This window comes from Zootermopsis nevadensis, unplaced genomic scaffold, assembly GCF_977971745.1.
Source record: "Zootermopsis nevadensis isolate Lab colony 2312 unplaced genomic scaffold, Znev_1.0 Znev_ptg000015l, whole genome shotgun sequence".
Lineage (NCBI taxonomy): Eukaryota > Metazoa > Arthropoda > Insecta > Blattodea > Termopsidae > Zootermopsis > Zootermopsis nevadensis.
The window spans coordinates 2,449,789-2,472,972 of NW_028259147.1; the positions used below are offsets into that span (position 1 = coordinate 2,449,789).

At 38.9% G+C, this 23,184-nt stretch overlaps 1 protein-coding gene and 1 long non-coding RNA gene across 15 annotated transcripts in view; one reads left to right on the plus strand and one right to left on the minus strand.

Moving 5' to 3' along the window:
* LOC110833551 (neurotrimin) overlaps positions 1-23,184 on the plus strand; it is a 524,202-nt gene that overhangs the window by 453,074 nt on the left and 47,944 nt on the right. For 6 of the 7 annotated variants that reach the window (XM_022071767.2, XM_087349044.1, XM_087349042.1 and 3 more), the window contains 2 exons: positions 5,984-6,174; positions 19,868-20,029. In XM_022071767.2, coding sequence (XP_021927459.1) covers positions 5,984-6,174; positions 19,868-20,029 — 353 coding nt within the window. The remainder of the gene's footprint in view (positions 1-5,983; positions 6,175-19,867; positions 20,030-23,184) is intronic. The other variant, XM_022071765.2, reaches the window with a different exon arrangement.
* Positions 1-23,184, minus strand: part of LOC110833552 (uncharacterized) — a 267,341-nt gene that overhangs the window by 174,374 nt on the left and 69,783 nt on the right. The window lies entirely within an intron of this gene.

Here is a 23,184-nt window from a genome sequence, read left to right on the forward strand (position 1 = left end):
TTATTTTGCGTTTACCAAAAATCTGTAACCATAGATCACTTATTTCCCTGATTAAATTGGCGCTAGTATCGATCCCACCTCCCAAGTTTGTCCGTCTGTCATTATGATATTACCGACTGTAAAAAATTGAAATATAAATTTTTGGGGTATATCCCGGTGGCATGAGGTCCATACCAAATTTAATCCAAATCCGTCCAGCGGTTCTCGAGTTAAATAATGCGGACGAGCGGACGGGCATACGTAGATGAGTCCTAAATCTGTTCATTTTGAGGCAAATCGTGCCAACAAACGCGAACAATAACAAAGCCCAATCCTGATCCAGTTACATTCTCTGCACTGATATGAACAGCTCTCCAGCCCACACGTGACACGTGTCAGCATTCCAAAGAGCTGTACCTGTGCTCCAAGAACTGAGAATGATAACTGGCTGATAATTACCTAATAAACAGCAAAACTATGAAGGGAAGTGAACAAGCTCTCTGTCGTCATGGTAATTAAAGCTGTAATCCGCCCCCTCGTGACGTGTTCCCTGGGACGCCAGGATAGTCCGGGAATTATCAATATTGATTCGGTCCCTTTCTGCTTGTGTTTTACTAATTAAATGTACATATTCAATTAAACAGGCTTTTGTGAATGATTATTATGATTACAGTAAATAAGAGAATGTTTAGTTTTAACTACGTATTGCACTTTGAGCGACACAGGAGTGGTATGTGCCCTTATTTACATTCTACTCGGTGTGGCACTTTCATTCTCTTTGTCGTCCTGCAAATGATATCGGTAAATATTTCCGTCATTCGGTCAAAGATTATCTCCTGCACAATGTTTGCAGGTGTAACAGATCTTTTAGTTTTTTGTATGTATTTTCGTCTTCGCTCAAAGTCTTGTCCGTCACTGCTTTATTCTTTTCGATGTGTAGCGTCATACGTAGCTAGTCTCAAACACGTGACGCATCACAAAATGGCTGCCGGATGACGCATCACAAAATGGCTGCCGGATGAGAACTACAATGAACTTAGTCCATAATTGGAAGCGAGGCTTCCCTGTGTGTTGCTAGTACACTTCAATTTGCACCATGCATGGAGTTATGAATAAGTTACGATAAACAACGACCCTTCTGGAGTCCGGAGTCTGCTAAGATCGTACTTTAAATTGCGATTCTCTTTACAGTTGGGATTTGCTAGTAACAAAGATTATTCATGTCTGGAGAATTCAGCTAGGAACAAGGGTCTTTAATATTAGAACAAGTAGGGAGAATGTCGGATTTCGGACAGGGGGTTGAACCTTCCATCCGAGTTCTGTGTCAAACACAGAACGGCTGAAGTGAGGTCCTTACTCTCACCGTGTATTTGGTGAGATGTCAGGTCCTCACGGCGAGTTTACCGACGTTTCGAAGGAACTTACTGTCTTTTTCATCATGGCCCTGACGAAGACAATAGCTACATCCGAAACGTCGATCAATTTCTATAGGATTACACGGTGCGACATCTCATAAAGCAGCCATCTTCTAATTGTATACATGGTTTGATGTTTTTTCTTTCATCTAAGGTGAAATTATTTCCGAAGAAAATTTGTTTATTATTTGTGGTACATTTAATTACGCTGGAAGTAGCTTATGTTATGCATCGTGTAATAATACGAATATTAATGGATAATTTATTGAAGGATACAAAATGAGGCGATCATGACCTAATTTAAGGTATCTCAGTGCATTCTATAAACTGAATAAAATCACGGAAATACGCGTGTCAGGCAGACCGGTGGAGAATCTAACTGACTATCACCGTAATGCACTATTCAGCCCGGTTAGGGGACATACGTATAGGCCGAAATATTTTATAATCATAAATTTGAAGAGGGAAATTTTTATTTGCCGAATATTTCGATTTATTCTTAGCATGTGATTTGAGAACTGAAGTCCACAAGACTCGTCTAGTGTTTGTATATAATTCCATCGCGCAGAAGACAAAAAGTCGGCGTATCGAACTCGAGCGAAAGCAAAACTTCCCCGTTCCCTGTGGTACGAAACAAGAATATAAAAGAAATATCCCCAAAGACTAGATTGAAAGCTGAATCACATGCAAAGATGCGAATATATATATATAACTCATGAACTGGCTTTGAAAATCGAAAGAAATATCGCGGTTTCCTTTCTTATACCACTCCCCTCACTCCCTCCCCCACCCCCTACACGCTACGAGGGGCGGCCTTCTTTAACTTTTTTATGTGCCGAGAGATGTTCTCTCCATTTCGTTCCAACTCCTTCTGGTTCATCTTACTTTCATTCTTGACAAGGGCACACGCCCTGCTGAGTCCCCACTGTGGAGAGATGTGCCTTATTGGAAAATAAGAAAGGCTCCCTCGGTGAAGCATCATAACTCTTCCCCACGAGTACCATCAAACAGAACCTCCAGTATATAGCATGTTTCTTCCATCGTGCCTATAATGAAGGGCAAATCGGCCAGAATTACTTCGCCAGAGACTCCTACGCGCATAAAAGTACTTCTGACAGTAATTTCAAGCCCGTCACTTAACTTAACCCTTCTATATTTGTGTGAACACGTGTTTCTTACAAGTTTATGGTAACAGCGTTTATGTAGCGACACATAACAACTGTCTTTGATGTGAACCGTTCAAGATCCATTTGCCTGTGTAAATTCTCAATAGCCTATAATTTGAGCGATGATTCTGAGATTGTATCGGCACAAACTATTTACGATACAGCAAAACTACGAACGGACTGATACATTTCCTTCTCATTTTAGGTTTACTTCGCAACTTAAACTTGAATAAATGCGCCCATTAGCTTTACGTTTTCTGTTCGTCTGTATGTGACTACTCGATATCGGATGAACAAAGTCTCTCTACGATTCATATGCACATTTAAATTTGAGCCATAGAGGGCACTTCATATGACGACCTGAATTAGCATATTCGTGCGTATATGGGGAGTCCCCAGTTAGCTTCTCAATCGTGTGAGGGATCCTCGTAGTTACGTCATCACCTAGTCATACAGTCACCAGATCCCAGACAACTCTGACGTCACTTCAACCATTCCCGAAGGACAGAATTGTTAATCTATGCATACATTTTATATTTTGTCTTTAATTTATCTCTTACTCTTTTATATTGGATCTTCCTCTCTCTCGCACGCAGTTTGTCACTTCTTCGAAACTTATTACTTTGCTTGAGTGAATGTCCATTACCGAAATTGTTCTGTATGTCTTTGCCAGTGTGAGCTAACTTGTGACAATATCGAAGCTTGTAAGAACCACACGACGTTTCCTGTGGTACTTAGTGAACAAAATTTCCTTTTCGAAACCCTCATTCGCGGTCTGTTCTTGTTTATCCGCCACTGTATCCGCCACTGATTCAAATCTAGACATAAAAATCGTAGGTCCTTACTAAGTCCTTGAAACAGAGTCCTCATTGAGAAGCTTATCAGATACCAGATTCTCATGGCATCAAGTGTGGACATGACCGTCTTTTACGATAATTCCCTGTGTTGCCTTGTATAATTTCATCGATGTTTCGGGGGTGTTTACTGCACCCATCATCAGGAAGATGAGTGGCGATTGAGGCAGTAAACATCTCTGAAACGTCGGTTCACTTCTACCAGACTACGCGGCGCAAAATCCCAGAAGACACTTATCTTTAACTTCCCATAAATTCTCACCATATTATTGTAACGGAATGCTAATTAACGTCTTCACAAGAGTTTCCATTGGTCTGTATACTAAGCCAGATGAATCCAGTTTATATCTGCACGCCCTAACTAACTAACTAACTACGTGGCTTAGGGAAAACGAAGGGTCCCTGTCTTGGGCCAACAGTTATGGAGGTTAGCTGCAAATATATTGAATAAGCAGTCGTGGACAGCCGACAGGGGGTGGTTTTCCAGGTTGGGGGTTGAGCGTGAGGCTAACAACGATTAACCGTAAAAAACTGTATTTTTACGAAAAAATTTCCAATCTCCTCAGTGTTCTCGATATTAACTTTCTTCCAAAGACGCTGTTGATTATATTCTGCAGTTTCATCTGATGATGGAAGCATAATATGTTCTCGAAACGGTGTGTTTTTATTAATTAGTACACGAAGGAAAATGTGCAATGATATGCATCAGTCTATCTGTGGCGTGTTCAGTCCTGCAAAAAATGAAGTCTTATCTTTAATAAATTAATTTCAAAGTCACTAAGGTACTTGTATTAAAAATGCATTGAGACAAAACGTGCTGATATATACGCCTTAATATATTCGTAATACATTTTTTTACTTTCTAAGCAGACTTTTGCAGAGTCGCGTTTACACGGCATTTCTAGTCTATATTTTTTGGATCCAGAATGTACCAACTCCGACTACTAAACTGTAGACTTCACAATAATATTACATTATCATGATATTGCATTCCCTCTGCGGGCTCTTATCGCAAAAAAAGGCAGCAGGTCTACCAAACTTAACTTAGGCTTCACAATATGTAAGCATATTTTATTGTAATAATATATTCCGGTGAGGAGTTCGTCAGACGTTACCAGCGCTCCTCATGGGAGAATATTGAATCAGGTCCTGAGTCTTGCAGCCCCTTATATTAGTAACTACAGACTTGTTTCATACAGCACATTTTCTTTGCGTAGAAACACATTCCATTCTGTTGTCTATGAAATTCTTTTCTTCTCTAGCTGTTGTCTCTGCTTGCAGAATTTATGCTGACACAGCTGGTACTGGAAGGTTCCACCACGTGTCTCTTATTACTGAAGTCCCTTTAAAATTTCTAGGCGTGATTACAAGTTATTTAAACTTTCATCTCTTATTGTCTACGAAATAAAATTTCTGTGTGCTATCTGCGTGTTATATTATAAACCTGGCAGATTAAATTTGAATCAGAATTAGACATCTATGATACTTGGTACTTTTAAATTACATTTTCGTAATTATTTTTCCTCCTTTTTTCAGATTTTAAGCTTTGCTGTGGAAAAGAACGTAATATAATTGTTTGCGCTTGCATAGACAAACACGTCCCGTTACGTCCTTACGTACACTCCTCAGTTTCCATAAACCTTACATTGAATTTTAACAAATTTCTCAAAGTCGGTTCATAATGATTGCGAACATTGCTTGAAATACATGCGTTGTATAAATTTTACTTAATTTTTTGGTTAAACAAAAATAAAATAAGGTAATTTCTTGCCGTATGGGGTCTGTAAACGACAGATTTCTAGCTATAAAAACTTAATATTAAAGCCAATAACTATTTATGTCTGCAGGAACAAACGCAGGCAAGAAACCTGCAAATCAGCTGTTGCAGAGGATTCAAACCGCGGATAATAAGAGTTCTAACACTCGCTATTTCCCTTCGCTACGCTGTATCTCATCAACTTTGAATTAAGACAAACGCACTGCACCATAGTTCAGTGCGCTTAATATGACTGCCCGTTGACTGAAGTTGGTTTTTGTTATCTTATATTAACGACAAGCTCACTGTTTTCTGTACTGTATCATATGTACGTGAATAATGATACCAGAGATTCAGCTTCGTTGACATCTGAATGACTTCCATATTGGCGAGGAAACAAATTACGTCCATTTTATTTTAAAACTACTTTTACTGCATTTGGCTGTAATATTAGCGGCTGATGACAAGTGATTCATTTAGCCTCATAAACTATTGTACCACGAGATGTCAATTTTCGTCTTCCTGGTTTTTACGCCGTGTCGACTTGCAGACAGACACTAACATTTCATAGGAAAGCATTGCCTTGAAGTAAGACCCTTCTGGCATTTAAAAATTTAGCCCGTACCTCAAAGAAAACACCGCACTTCACCATTAAAAATATAATCTGGTTAACGCTGTTTAAGGAAGTAATCGATGTTTATTATGAGAATCATACGTACACTCTCTGGCCGAAATGCAGAGATACTGCATGTTGTAGCAAGTGGTATATATAGTTACCGATGTGCCTTAAAGGGATATCTGGATGTGTTGCAGGGAGGCGTGAGCTACCGCACCGCCACGCGGAGTGGCAGCAGCTGTGGTACTCAAACTTCGAGGAGTACCAACGACTCATGGAGCCCAATTTTGACAACAACACAATTAGCAACATAACGGTGCAGCTGGGCGCCACAGCCTTCTTACACTGTCGCGTCAGAAACCTGGGCGAGCGCACGGTGAGTGCAGAAGTGCGTATTACCCGGTTACTTTAACTCAGATTTGAATATATAGGGTGTTTCAAATGTAAATGTGTAATCTATGTTCGCATATTCACAGATACAAACTAAGCTATGGCCATGAGACCTTCACTGACATGCACAAACTGAACTGTAAATTTTATGTGAGTGTCTAACCCGTAATCTAAATCGTAGATTCCTGTCTTTAGCATTTACAAGCGGACTTAGAGCAGGAATGTCTCATACCATGTCCACAAATTTATATCCTGTGCTGAGGTCCGGAAAAAAACTAGCATTTGTCCGCCACATGGAATATGACCTAATGGAGACTGTGGTGTGTATAAAAGATCTTTATAGACCGACCATTATTATGTTTTTATTATTATTTTTATTTAGTGTTCTGTCTGACGACAGGTCCATATGAACAGGATCCTTCCATCCTTTTCGCGGACTGGGACCTGTTCATATACGTTCTTGGCAGATGATCCAGAAGTGGTTTGCCATTGCCTTCTTCTGTGTGTGAATGGAGTAATTGTTGGGATGCCACGGAGGAAAACTCCGTGTTGCCTAGACCACGGCCTTGCCCAACACAAGTTATAAATTCGGGTCTTTGCTTGATATCGAAAACTGCGAACCTATGGCACGGAAATGCGTATCTGTTTTGCTGCTTTGTTCAGAAATAACCTACATGAAGAAAATAGCAGACCATGGATGAGCGGACAATCTTTTTCTTCAGTCCATTGTTTCAACAAATAAGGGTATAGAATTTAAAATTAATAATGCTGTGTAACAAAAAAAAATAATGTCATAATTTATCTTTGTTTGTTTTCGAATGTAATACGATTCAATCAAACATGACCTTACATCGAAGTTGTATAAAAGTACACATACCTTAGAGGCCATAGATAAACGATCACATAGTCATAATTATTATCCCATGAGACCCGTATACCTTAACAGCGTTACCATGGCAACTTATAACAACACACACACACACATTCATAAGTCCCAAAATACACTAAGAGCAAATGACACCAACCAACCAAGGCTTGTTTATTACGTATACTGAAGATTTCTCATTGTCTGAAGTGTGCTTTATATACACGACGATTTCGGGAGAAGCGTTAAATCCCAAAACGTCGTTTATGTCAGATATACCTTAGACGGTGCTGAAGATAATACTGGAAAACCTACAGCGAATACAGCGTCGTCACACAAACATCTCCATAATCGTAAAATCTTCTTGGGATATCATCTGAATCAGATCAGAATCAGGGACCGACGTTTCGAAGGCATATGTTTATCTTGTTACGATGCGTTTATACGCCCGGTGAGAGTTTTAAAACATACAAAATCATAAAGATTTTTTTATTAATCATACTGAGAGGTTATGAACGAATTAATCTTTTTAAATGGCAAGTAGATTTCTAATTACATTTAATTTTATCCACTCCTTATTATTAAGAAACAAATCTGACAGTTGGAGTGAAATTCTTTATTGTAGAATTAATGGTTTCTCTTAATTGCATCAGGCAAATTACAGTATTGTCTTTATATGAGTCAAGAATAATAGGCTAGCCCGCGAACTTCCAATTTATATCTGTCGCCTGTCATTGGTCACTGTCTCCATTAGTGTTTTGTTGTCAGATCAGTCGTCCTTAGCTCATGAAGTCGTTATTGCTGCAGTCAGAGCTAATTAAAATGTCAGTTGATACAGTGGCATTAAATAACACATTCGTCAGACAAGACACAACTACAGGCAACAGTAGCAATTACGAGTATGACCAAATCCGTTGTAATTGCTTCCGTAAGGAATGCCCTGGTTTTATATAACCCAAATAGGTTATTACCTTGCGCTCAAGAACCCGACATTGTATCTTGCCTTAAACCAGGTAAATATTTTCACACACTCAATTACTCTAGGATTAATTTTATTATTATTATATTTACATCTATGTTTATCTCCAATGTTTATTTATTTCATCACTGTTACTCGTTATAGTATCTCAGGTTTTTCTCAGTCCCCCAAGACTTCAGATGCTACATTTAAATGGGCCATGAACGCCTCCTTCCATGTCCTTTCCTAAACACCTTTCATGATTATGACTGCTAGATCACCTTCAGTTTTCACGAATTTCTGTTCTCTAGTCTGTTCTGGTTAGAACGGTGACCTTGTAATCCTGGGGTCTCGGGTTCGATTCCCGGCGGTGCCCGAATTTATAACTTGTGTTGGGCAAGGCCGTGGTCTAGGCAACACGGAGTTTTCCTCCGTGGCATCCCAACAATTACTCCATTCACACACAGAAGAAGGCAATGGCAAACCACTTCTGGATCATCTACCAAGAACGTATATGAACAGGTCCCAGTCCGAGAAAAGGATGGAAGGATCCTGTTCATATGGACCTGTCGTCAGACAGAACACTAAATAATAATAAGATGAGGTGGTCCAGCGGTTAGAACTCTAAAGCACCGTGGTAAATATATTCACAGCCTTGTTAATTGTTAAATCAGTAATCTTATATTTTATCCAGAGAATGTATTTTTGTTTCGCACGATTCTCAGTGCTAACAGCGATTATGTCCTAAAACAGCGTTAACCAGCTGATCTTTGTAATGGTGGAGAGTTGTGTTTTCTTCGCGGTACGGGCTGAATTCTTAAATAGTATTTATATAACCTTCGGCTCCAAAGGGAAACTTCTGAATACTTGTAACCTTTGTTAGAACTCTTTAGACTGAGGTCGGCACATTTCAAGAAAGTTATTTACAAAGGACCGCACACTGCAGTAGAACGTGGACTGAGATTCGAACCCGCGGGCAACAGTGTTCGAGCGGCTGTAGCATTCGCGTCAAGTAACGTTTGAATCAATCAACGTCACGCTGACTCCCAAGAACATTAATTTCCCAAGTGGGCTCCCATCTGGGATATCGAACCCTTCCCACCGTTCCTCTTCATAAACTAACTTCCTAGCTCCAGAATAACCAGGGACGTTCTTGTTATGCTGATAGTTGCTCATCTGAACGGAACCCGAAGGTTTATTGCCGTGCTCACAAAAACGCGCCACTGCAAACCGATCCCTAGTCATTTAATTCAGTTCATGTCATAGACTGTTTCCTTAAGATCCATTTTAATATTATCTTCCAGTCTGCTAAATATCTTACCTGCAGGTTTTGTTCATGCGGTTTTATAAGGCCTATAAAGTTTACGTTTCCCCAATTTGTGCTACACATTCCGTCCATCACACGTCGGTGATTTCATTATATTTTTCATCTCTTCGCAACAGCATAGAATGTCCCAAAATATGTATCCACATCATAACAGGATTAACCCTGTTATGATTTTCCGTGTGTTGTGTGGGCTACACTCAACACATGGCGCCGAAATACCTTTTTCCGTGATTCAGATGCGCTGAATGACGGAGGGTCGATTGGGTTTCGTACAGAGCAAATTAATTTTCAAGTGGCACTGGAAATTCGAGATTGTGATTGAAGTGGACAGCAGAAAGCCAACGTTCCGGCAAGAAATTTGTCTCGCGCAACCGTCCAAGTAGCATCTTTCGTGGCTGCTTGTCGGTCAGAAGCTGACGGTGGTCATTTTGAGCGTCTACACTAACTTACCTATTTCAGTAAGCGCCAATTCTGGTTTCATACTTCATTCGTTGAATATCTGTATGCATGTTTTTTGGGACAGTCTGTATTTTAGTAAAGTAACACACTCACCATCACAACAGACACAGTATTGGACAGAGGGAGCTTTTCGCCCCTGAAACGGAAACTCGTTTATAAGAATTCATTCCGTACCGCGAAGAAAACACTACACTTCACCATTACAAAGATTAACCCGTTAACGCTGTTTAAGGAAATTATCTCGGTTTACATTAAGAATCATACGAAACCGATGGATACAAAATGCACTGATAGTTAAAGAAGGTGGTACAAATAGTTACCACTCGGTTTTTAAGTCTTAAAGCCGCAGTATCAGCGCGTATTTGACCTCATACCACCCGTCCATTTCTGCTTTACAGGTCAGCTTTAAGCTTTTAAATTCGATGTAAATACCCACTGAGCCGTTATCAGGACGAGGATAAGAAGTCTGTCATCACGCAGCAGCTGATAGGCCATTCTCACTCCACCGGAACGTAATCCAACATTGATTGGCTTAGCGCGTGTTAAATCCAGTTAGACTGCGTCTAAACTGAATATGGGCAGGATGCCAACCCCGTAAGACCACTTAGTTTTAAGGTAGGCAGGAACATAAATACTCGTGATCTGAGTCCAGACACGTGCGTAGTTTAATTCTTCATAAAAACATAGAATTACTTCATCTAGCCCCCCCCCCTCCCAATCCACTAAATATTAGACGATCGAAAAGCGTTTATCAGTGATAACTCAGTATTTCTCTGGAGCAGAGCCTATCTCTTCTCGTCAACAAATTACCCATCATTTATAGGATCCAGAAGTTCATCACATAATTTTTTTAGTAACTTCGGACTTAATATGTGTAACAAATTTTGAACCAACATTACTTGTAGTATTTGAGGTTCTCAAGGCAGTGAGTCCGAAGATGGCTGTCTTCTGTACATTGATCGCCCTGATGATGGAGGCAGCAACGACCTCTGAAACGCTGGTAAACTTCTACCAGACTACACGGCACTACAACCCAGAAGGCAGCCATCACCAACAACACTTTCTCCACATTTAAATTTGTTAAGATGTTCGTACTGATGTCTTACGCCCAGCCTCCATGTTGATTTTCTTGAGCACAGGAAATAATTGGATTGTTTTGCTGTTGAATCACGTACAAAATATCGTAAAAATTCTTCAGTTATTTTCAAAGTTATTACACGTATTCAAATATTGTAATGTAATAAGCATGTCCGTTCTTGTAAAAGGTGGAGTGATATTATAAGATCTTTTGATACAACCAAGACCACGCCAGATATTCATTGGAACTTGCCCCAAGGGACGTATACTTAGTACGATAAATGCTCCAGACGTGGTCTCCGTGAATCGCTACGGGGTTCAGCCGCTCCATAACCTGTGGCGTGGTACATACCGTTACCACTCCGCGTATCGATTTTCGATTGTTTCTCTGCTACAACGTTAAGAGTAAACACGGGAATGGCAGTAAGCGTGTAACTTTGCAGACAGCCAAAACTTCTACATATTTGTATATTCGTGTTAACATTGCATCCAATTATTTATTTGTATACAACTGTTTCACATTTCTGAAACCCAACCACGGTGGATCAGTAATGTTGCCAGGTTGGCTAGAAGCGTATGAAATTCTATTCTGAAATCTGCAACGGGGACAGAGGTTTAAGTTTTTCACATCGCACACGTTTAATGAACTTTAAAAAAAAATAGCTCCTTTCTCTTCCCAGACAGATATTTCAGCATTTTAAGAGTTTCTATGAAAAAGAAACGTTCATCCTTGATGATGTCATCGAATTAATTAGTCGTGGAGTGTGTGGCTGGTTTTTGAATAAAGTTAATTTCCTTCAGTATCAACAGATTATAAATACGCAGTACATGATTATGTTGGTAGGTGCAGTCTTCTAAACGTCATAAATTAATTCTAAGGTTAATTAATTATTCTATAAAATATAAATTAATTCTTGGCTTTTGCCCAAGAACACTTCAATACTTTATTTCCCTGTGTTTGATTCCTTGTCACTGGGCATTACTGTTCTTTTGAGAAAATCGAACAAGTTCGATCATAGTTTCACGTAAAGCAGTGGTTATATTGGGCAGATATTAAGAAAAATTACGTCCAGAAATTTTACTGTGGACGCCCTCAAAAACTTTTACGACATTTATTAGAAATTTCGGAGATGGAACACGCTGAAGGCAGACATGATCGTTAACTTTTATTTTCGTTTTATGCTCTTTGTGAAAATAACACTTAATGTCTAATAAGATCTTCCTGTGGGCTACTAGAAATAAATATTGAAAACTCTGTACTTCAGTGCCGTACGTGAATTTAAAGGTATAGAGCCAGCAATATTAATTCGATACATTACTTGGTAGTTTGTATTTTTACCGTTTGTAGTGTGCTTTTTTTACGTCGCCAATTAAATATATTCACGCATGTGTTCTGTGGGATACACGGTCATGTTTATGAGTCACTGCGAAAAACGTAACACTTTTGTAGTATTTTTCTTGTTCTAATCTGACCATATTTTCTAGGCACTACCCCCAAACTTCTTTTCGGGAAGGGGGGGGGGAGGTATTCCATTTCGCAGGCCCGTGTGTGATATTGGAAGATACTGGAAGTTTAATCAAAGATGTGTCTTGCCTCAGAGAAGTCGGCAGTTTTCATGGTGAACCGAAACCAATCTTAATTCTGATACCTCGATAGCGGACATACCGATTTGCACCAAACTTGGCGCACCTATTCCTTCGGATTAAATGCCTTAAATCTAGTTTTGTCTTTGCTTTGAAAATGTTGTTGATACTGCCTGTAACCAGGGCTCTGAACTCGGTACTAAAATATCCGACTCCGACTCCTTCAAAAAATCTCAATATTTATTAATAAGGTTAAACCTTAAATGGCACCATAAGAGATTTCATCTCCACCAAGTGAATCATCAGCCTAGTTTTTAGACTTGTGACCTATATTTAAATATACGTCTAATGTTTATTGCAGAAATCGGTAGATTTGTAGGCAGTTTATATTCTTAAGGTACCAGAGCCAAAGTTACAAAGCATTATTCCCACGCCACGTGGCTCAACGCGTCGTTGAATCTCCCCTAAGCGTTAGGCCACCAGCAGCTCACACGGTATATAAATTGTTCTTAAGATTTTATATCGAGGTCGGAGTCGACCTACTCCACAGCCCTGCCTATTTGACAACTGTAACTTATTTCACCTTCCAGATGATATTATGAACCTGAGTCAAATTGAAAATACTGCCCTGTATTTGTCCCTGTTTTATCATTTTATGGATTCTCGCCCACAAAATACAGGGTTTTTTTTCTATTTTATTTGTCACACGACATTTCCATATTAATTTATTCAGTTTGTGAACTGATAGCTGCTATTATTCCTCTGAATTTCGCGTTATTAATTGGTCAGCTGCAGATAGAAATGTGTCCAAACGTTTATTTTTTTTTGTTAACTCGTATTTTTGAAAATATATATATATATATAATTTCATATTCACTCTGTGAAATGTATCTATGATGTACTGAACATCATGGCCAAATAAGTATGTAATATCCCAATGAATACATTTGTCTTCCATTGAAATAACTTACACGTCCCTTGTTTTTATTTCTGTCTAAGTTATATGATAATTTATTCCATTAAAGGCCTCACTGAATTAATGTTTCAAGACAAACTGCGAGCTGAAAACAAAATAACGTAAAATATAAGTTACATCTCATCTCAGGTAAAGTGCCCCCCCCCCACCCCTTCATGTTAATAAGTTAAAATGCAACTCGGAATGAAGTCACACAGTCCAGGGGTTCGCAGTATGTGGCCCGCCGATGTACTTAATTTCGCTCACAATTTCTGTCACTTTACAGAATTATATAATTCACACAGCTCGTCATTTTCTTTTCTGCTTTGGTATTATTCACTCCTCCTACTTAAATCTTCTCTTCACATATTCGTCTTCTATCTTCTGCTCGTCTGTTTCGCTTTCCCATTTTCCCTCCCTCCTCCTCTATTTTTTTAATTTAATTATTTAAATGTGATTCCACTGTTTTATTCAAAACATTTCTAGATTACTCACGAGATTCACGTTATATAACGATTCTGTATCAACTACAGAACTTTCTAGTGTCAAAAAAGATACGAAAATAAATCTTAATATAAAATGGTTTGGGGGGAGGTGGTCGTGGCCAATTCAGCGTACTATTCCGACGTTTGACCAGAGGCGAAAACCGTCCTGATAAAAGACAAAATATTAGTAGCCTGGGGGCGGGGCTTCTGTACGAAAATACTTTTTCTTACACGCGGAGTTCCATTTCTTCGAATATCTTGAGATCGTGGGAAAGTTCTCGACTGGGTCAGCCACTGGACCCGTGACGGTTCGATTTCGATTCATTGCGGGTTGCCTATCGTCCGCTGTCGTGCAGGTGGTATCTACTTACCACCCCGGTAATTGATTCGTCTGTGATCAGCCTCTCGGCCGGTCTGGTGTCAGATAAAAGCAGGCTCCGTGTTAGCCGAGGGGGGGGAGAATCTCTTCCAATTGACCGACCCTCGTACCCTTTTCACTTTTCGAATTTTCTTTTACGTAAAACGCGAGTGTGCAATTTTGCGAATTGGAATCGGACGTTACGGGAGTCTGGTGAACCGAGATGGGCATTATTTTCTGTGAAAATAAACGGACGAAAGAGGAAATTTAAGTACTTTTTTTTTTAATTTCTAGTGCATTTAACGTCGGCATTAGTAACTAAGACCAGGCCGCTGAATCTCCCGATGATACGATGACCAGTAACTATTAGACGAACATAATTGTATAAACATGACATGAAAATAAGTTTGCTTAAAATGCCTCGTCATGTGTATTAATTTTATGAAAACATGAGTACGCAATCATAATTTCTCCTTTTTAAAGAAAGAAGTACAGAATGTCCTACGATTAAAAACTTAAACAAACTATAAACACATTTATAGCTGGTAACTTGTTCACTGTATCCCTGTAGAAGGCTTGGATATGTCTTAAATTAACCACGACCACTTCCTGTTTAATTCATTATTTATCCTTATTTGTAAATACGTCGGTAAAGTCCAAAATATTGGCGATTAAAAACCAGAATATATGAGATTTGCGGTTCTCACTGCAGTGAAATATCGACTATCTTCTTCTGGGTTCTGACGCCTCGTAAACTTATTGGTAGATAACCAACGTTTCGCAGAAACAGCCTCCATCTTCAAGGCTGAATTATTTTACGATATGCTGATTGTCAGTTCCGTATTGGCTATTAAATTTATTTTTGTGTACGCCCACTTCGTCTCTGAGTGTGATATGTCCACAGTTCGTGCGTGCGTGATTCCAGTCAACAACAGAAAGTAATCACGTGTTAGAATCTTATCTAGGGCACTATTGAATATTAATTATTAACATTCTTATGTTATCTATATCATTCTGCGTTTTGTTATTGTTTCAACAGGCACATATTAATACAAACCTCTTGTCTGTGATCTCAAAGGTAAAAAGTTAAGGGTTAATACCTTTTCTGTGTTACTGTAGAATACGTAATAAGAGAACATACGAAGTTAAACATCTCTCTAATGTCAGAATAGCAGCTTCAACGCTACCAACAAAAGGTAGGCGTATATTAGCCTGTACAGACCACTTCGCAGTTGCTACGGATCAACATTTGTATACAATTTCATTACAGACGTTTAAGGGGGGGGGGGGGGGGGAAACTTTTAGGTAGACATTGTATTCTTCTAAAACGTTGGTTTTTACCTGAAAGTCCACATTTCGTCACAAACCGGAAAATAACAGCTAAAAGGCTTTACTGGATTAGTCTACAGAATTTATTTTGACTCTCAGGGGAGAAAAATGAAAGTTAAAATGTAATTGAAGACGTAGGTAAACAAAGATACTAGCAAAAGTTGATAAATTCTTTGAAAATAATGTATACGTATAGCCACTTTCCACAGCTGATATTCCTTTACCTATAAAAGGGACGACGAGATGGGGCACCCTAAAGGACGATTAAAAATATCAGTCACGACTTTATTCTACACATGACACGGAACATATAAAGGCTGTCGTCATAAATTGTTATCTTATAACGTCTTGTCGTTGACCTGTTCTTGCATTAAGCATTATTAATCTGGCTAAAACGCGTTGTACCCAGGTCTGTGCATCCTGGGTTGATTTACAGAGTCCAGTGTTACGTCACATGGCGATGACGTTGATTGGGCCGAATTGGAAGTGACGTGGATGACAGCTGTATGCATGTTCGGCCTCTGAAAGCCTCTGGTGGCGGCACAACCCTATGGTCACCCAAGCTGTTTCTATTGGACCATGTAACAGGAATAATAGACCTGCTAACTGCTATCTGTATAGGATGAAGTTGGCTTCATTCGAACCTCAAGCACACGATATAAAGCCCCGGTTAGTTCATAGCTAAGGGGGTTTATTAGCCAAAACTGTATTATTCTCAGGCATTCAATAGTTCCAGGGCTGCCAAGTCAGTAAGTCAGCTGGAATTTCATTTCGGGAAGAAATCTGGGATTGCAATAGCGTTAATAGAAAATATTCTAGCACTGTGAAGGCAGATTTCCTTAAAATGTTTCACTTTTTAGCTAGCACGAAGCGTTAAACTCTTTGATCACAATTTTTTATTTTGGAACAGATTTTGACTACATTAAAATTTCACATCGCCGCCATATTTGTCGCTTTTTACATACAAGGGAAACAAGAGTTGCTTGCTAATTTTGCAAATGCATATACGATCCATCTCCAACTACTAGAAGCCGTCAAAACTGGGAAAGATACAGTTCGACACTGTGATGTTCATCTTCTGGGTCGTAACGCCGTTAGGGCTTATTGCTGAAGATGGAAACAGCATGTTTTTTTTTCTCCGAAATGTTGCTATTTACCTACGAGTCCACACGGCCGTGCAATCCAGAATACCAAAACCGACATTTTTACCGCCTTGAGAACCTTAAACCTCACCTAACTAAATCCAGGTGTTATTCTGACTAACATTTCCGCGATTTTCTTAAGTTCTTCCAGGGACAGAACGCTTAAATACGTACTGACAATCCCCTGCTATGTCCTGGCTACTCGCGATTCACGATAATTTTTTATCTCGTCCACATGAAAGAAATTAACAGACACTTCCACGTATATAAGAACAATAACCGTCAAGAAATAAACGCACTTGGTGGGGGGGGGGGGAGCGTCATGAAAATTGTTAACCAGACGTAATACGTACGGTTTTATGATCAATAATGCAAACCATGAGGCCCGGAATCCCTTTACAGCGTTACCATAGCAACGGTGATAACTATTAAGCACACGCCTGACGGACATGGCTATTATATTAGAAATGTATTTATTTATTTATTTATTTGTAGTTTATGTAGGAATCTGTCAGTGTCTGAAATATATAGCACAGAAACATTCGCTTTTTAAAAAAAAAATCCCCATGGACTTACTTTAGTCCTACGTTAGCTTCCGTTTTATATTTGGTCCATGAGGAATTTTTAATTATCCTCTCATGCTCATTTCGCTTGCTTCAGATCGTAAAGTTATTTCTCCGTTTATGCGATATATGCATCACTGGTAAAAAAAAACATAAATGAAGAGATAATTTTCCATGACAGGATTTAACTGCTAGATGATAAACAGTTATAGACATTTATTCGTGCAAAATGTTTCCAATGTCATGTTACCATCAACGCCACTTAGCAGCCGTTGTCCAATTGTGGCCCATTATAACGGAAATGGACTTTTCACTCACTCAGAGGGAGGAACACAGATTGCAGGTGTTTGAGGAGGATATTTGGGCCTAGGAGAGAAGACGATGGGGCATGGAGAAAACTGCATAATGACGAGCTTAAAAATCTGTACTGCTCCCCCAGTATTGTGAGGGTGATTAAGTCGAGAAGAGTGAGATGGGCGGGACATGTAGCGCGCATGGATGGGACAAGAGGTGTGCACCGGGTATTGGTTGGGAAGCCTGAGGGGAAGAGACCGCTGGGGAGACCTAGACGTAGATGGGAGGATAATCTCAGGCGGGATCTATGGGAGATAGGAGTTGAAGGAGACTGGATTTTGTTGGCCCAGGACAGGGTCCGGTGGAGGGCTTTGGTTAATTCGGTGATGAACCTTCAGGTTCCGTAAGCCATCTGGTTGGTTGGGTCCACTATTTGGGAAGCCTGAGGGGAAGAGACCGCTGGGGAGACCTAGACGTAGATGGGAGGATAATCTCAGGCGGGATCTGTGGGAGATAGGAGTTGAAAGAGACTGGATTTTGTTGGCCCAGGACAGGGTCCGGTGGAGGGCTTTGGTTAATTCGGTGATGAACCCTCGGGTTCCGTAAGCCATCTGGTTGGTTGGGTCCACTATTTGGGAAGCCTGAGGGGAAGAGACCTCTGGGGAGACCTAGACGTAGATGGGAGGATAATCTCAGGCGGGATCTATGGGAGATAGGAGTTGAAAGAGACTGGATTTTGTTGGCCCAGGACAGGGTCCGGTGGATGGCTTTGGTTAATTCGGTGATGAACCCTCGGGTTCCGTAAGCCATCTGGTTGGTTGGGTCCACTATTTGGGAAGCCTGAGGGGAAGAGACCGCTGGGGAGACCTAGACGTAGATGGGAGGATAATCTCAGGCGGGATCTCTGGGAGATAGGAGTTGAAGGAGACTGGATTTTGTTGGCCCAGGACAGGGTCCGGTGGAGGGCTTTGGTTAATTCGGTGATGAACCTTTGGGTTCGGTAAGCCATCTAGTTGATTGGGTCCACTATTTGGGAAGCCTGAGGGGAAGAGACCGCTGGGGAGACCTAGACGTAGATGGGATGATAATCTCAGGCGGGATCTATGGGAGATAGGAGTCGAAGGAGACTGGATTTTGAAGATTTCTGTCTTCTGGGTTATTGCGCTGTGTAGTCTGGTCGATGTTAACCAACGTTTCAGAGGTCATACTGCCTCCGTCATCAGGGCGATGAATATTCATCGCCCTGATGACGGAGGCAGTATGACCTCTGAAACGTTAGTAAACATCGACCAGACTACACAGCGCAATAACCCAGAAGACAGAAATCTTCATACTCACCGCTGTGAGAACCTCAAGTCTTACAGACTGGATTTTGTTGGCCCAGGACAGGGTCCGGTGGAGGGCTTTGGTTAATTCGGTGATGAACCTTTGGGTTCCGTAAGCCATCTAGTTAGTTAGTTAGTTATAATGGACTTTTACGCAGTTACGGGTCTAATAATTATTACACCCGTAACTGAGTAAAAAGTAGACGCGAAGAACATAACTATAGAAATTACTTTGCCTTTATAAGAACGTATTTGCATACAAACGTCTGTTTGCTGTAGCAAGCCGGTGGTTTAATATAGAACTAGCCGTGTATTCTGTGCTGAAACCTCAGTTCATGTGGATGGATGTCTATGACGTATTGTATTATATATATTGTTAACAGACGCGAATCGATATGCAACGCTGCCATTTACGTTACGTGTCGTAAAATGCTGATGGATAGTTTTGAAAAGTACAGTAACAGATAATGTGTAATGCTATTTAATTCGATGTTTGCACAGACTGAATTAAATAAACGCATAATAGTGAGGTTACCAGTCCGTCCGCAAAACTTCACCTCAAAAACTACTGAACGGATTCTGTCGATTTATTTCAGTCAACAATAAATGTATCGACGTGTAATATTAATTAATTTTGAGGGTCTCAGGAAGATGAAGTTGTCTATGGTAGTTGATTTTGTATATATTTCTCACCATCTTTAAGACGAAAATGGATTATGTCCCTGATGATGGAATCACTAAGCGCCTTTGAAACGTCAGTCAATTTCTACTATCCGTCACTGCGCTACAAAACAGAAGACGGTCACATACTATTCGCCGCCCTGAGAACCTAAAATTTCACATTACCTATAATGCTTAACTCAGTATTAATTAAAATAATTGCTTTTTGTTGAAATTGTGAGAATGGAAAAAGTTGCGAAATATTTTACAGTCTTTCTATGAAGTTGGACGTAATTTCGGAATGTTTCAGATTTCGTGGGTTCGCCGACGAGACTGGCATATCCTCACTTCCGGGATGTTCACGTACACGAACGATGAGAGATTTCAAGTTCTGCATTCAGAGGGCTCTGAGGACTGGACATTGCAAATAAAATACGTGCAAAAGAGAGACAACGGCACGTACGAATGCCAGGTAAGTCTCTACCTTGATGCTGGTTTTTTGATTATAAAATAATTAGCATCGTGTCTCTTGACTTCACTCATCGACACGTCTTATTTTTAAACCTCAGAGTAGAAACGAATTATTCCACCCGTAACGTAGTTATGGAACGTCGTTTACAACAGCATAACGTTAATTAGTTACAGGGAAATCACTAGTGAAATGAAATTTATTAACTGTGTGCCATCGAAAGTGTTGTCCAAGCTTTTATTCTCGCTCTAACATTTACAGAATGTTTGCATCATTTAAAATGTATGGAATATTCCTAAATATCAGACAGATGCATGCTTAAATGTATTAGGCCCGCCATTCAAAAGTAAGGTTTTACGTATTAGTGTTGATTATACAGGTGAGTTAAATTAGGTCCCGGTTTTAAAAAAAAAATTATAATTCTGAAATGAACAAAACTGTGTACATGATACGAAGCGCATTGGATTGAAGTGAACTCTTTTGTCAATTAACACTTTTATGGGTGCGCTGTAGCTTCCAAAATTTAATTTAAGATTGATTAAAATTTCTTTAAATCGAGACGTAATTGTGACTCAACTCTTTATTATTTTCAATCAGTATTTATTACATTGAAAATAACATGAGAGTCTGCATCGGTGTGGCGCGTAATTAATTCTAAAGCCACGCCTCAGATAGAACGCATTCCAGACCGTCTGTTCGATGAGGGGCCATGATTGTGCCCACGCAAGTTCTGCCGCAGATCCCAACATAAAATGGACAGAGTATAGACAGTTTGTGACTTCCTGCTGCTGTAGACATTAAACTGAGAAACATATCTCAACCCGTACCCCAAGGCGCTTAGATTTGTATTTCGAGTTTATGCATTACTAGCAAGAACTGCTCAAAAATAACGCATAATGGAGATGTCTTGCTCGTTAGTCTGTCTACCGGCACGTTTTATCCCACTAAACCAATTTACGTTAACTTCGGCGAACTTCTAACGTGATGTTATCAAATTTTGACTTTGCACTGGGGGTATACAATGAAATTTCTTTGGCGGATTTGATTGTGTTTTGTATCAGTTTAATATACACTGTCATCAAGAGGAACTTAACGGAGGAAAGTTGCTGTTTGTTTCAGAAATTGGTATGAGTCGTAAATTATAGATGAAATTATTTTACAAATCTGTATTTGAAACATTGTATGATGTTGGACTTTTCGGTTTTCGTGGCTGTAGAATTTTGGTTGTATACCAACGTTTTTGGAGGGACATACTGCCTCCAGTTTCACACTATACAGCAAACTAACCCAAACGACCACCATCAGTTCGCACTATTATCATTATTTTCACCTGTTAATGGATGTTACGAAACAACTGTTAACTAAATTATCTTTGCTTTACAAATATATAATCCCTGCTGTGTTATTTTTAAATTTGTGAACTTTGTAGTTCTTTCATAATTGTTTAATTTCTACTTGCATTAATTTTGTCACGTAAATTCTTCGTGTTATCTGTGATTCAGTAACATAGGTGTTTAATTGTGTGAATCAAGATTAACAAAAAAAATTTAAAATCTTATTTATAATACATATTATATTGAAAAAACTTTGTATGTTTTACATTTAAATTCTTTTCTCGTTTATATGATGTATTGTATCCCAAATAGGTATAAGTATTGATTTAAGTGCATTATCAATAATTCATATTTTGTTTCTAATTGGTTACGTATCTCAAAAAAGTTAGAATTTTAGTTGGGTTTTTTTTTTTTTCCAGTTTATTTCCACAGAAAATTCTGCAGTTACATTATTCAAATTGTGTAATGATTATCGCTAATCATTCTCAGATTGGCTAACAATTGGTAAATGTTACAACTTCCTGTAATAACGTGTTGATGTCGATAGAGGCCAAAATCATTAAATAATCTCATGATAATCATGAATCTACATATTTGCGGGCCTCTTTGGGGTCCATTGCTAAATCATACATAATGATTGGATAACTACATTGATTGGTATTAATTTTGTTTGTGTCCACATAACAATCTGGTCAGGTGACGTAATTAGTTTTTGCGTAGTAAGGCAACCATGACGAATTATTTGGCTCGTTATGGGTTATACACGCTTTCCTCATTGCTTAAAATTGTAATTACATTAACGACAAATAGCTTATATCTTAATTGCATCCTGCTTGTGTTCCTCAATACAATACTTTTATTTTCCGTCGTTTCACAAGCTTATTGTTAAAATCACATAAAATTTCACATAAAATTGTTACATTTTTAAAATTGACGACATGTTTCGATATACAATTCTATCATCGTCAGGTCTATCAAAATTAAAATGAAAATCTGGTGTATCTGCTGCTCTGCGTATACTGATTTTGTTTCTACCCGTTTAGATTTTATTTGTTTAATCTCCAGGCTTCTTCCATTTAATTTTGGAGACTGCGCCTGGGTGCCTATATCTGTAAAATCAATTTTAATTTTCATATCGACGATATGAAAATTAAAATTGAAAATTGATTTTACAGATATAGGCACCCAGGCGCAGTCTCCAAAATTAAATGGAAGAAGCCTGGAGATGTAATAAAATCAAAAACGGGTAAAAACAAAATCAATATAAGCAGAGCAACAGATACACCAGATTTTCATTTTAATTTTGATAGACCTGACGATGATAGAATTGTATATCGAAACATGTCGTCAATTTTAAAAATGTAACAATTTTATGTGAAATTTTATGTGATTTTAACAATAAGCTTGTGAAACGACGGAAAATAAAAGTATTGTATTAACGACAAATTTCAGTCGTATTATTGTTCGGTTAAGTAATCAAGAATTAAGTGACAGATGGATGGATGTATCCTTAATTATTTTACGCACGAACCTCTTCTTAATAATCTTTTTAAAAATTTAGTTTATACTTAAAATAAAACAATGCGTCTATCATAAAAACTCAGTTGTTGTTGCTTAAGGAAGTAATCTGTGTTTATTCCGAGAATCAAACCAAACTCATAAATACATTCAAAGAATAAAATGTATAGTTATTGATTCTCATAGCACGTGGCACTTGTAGTTACCACTTTAAATATTTAAGTCTTTCAGAGAATCTCAAAGAGGAAAGAGGATTTTTAAATTGACATTTTAGAACAACTTAAACATTTAAGATACACGTATATT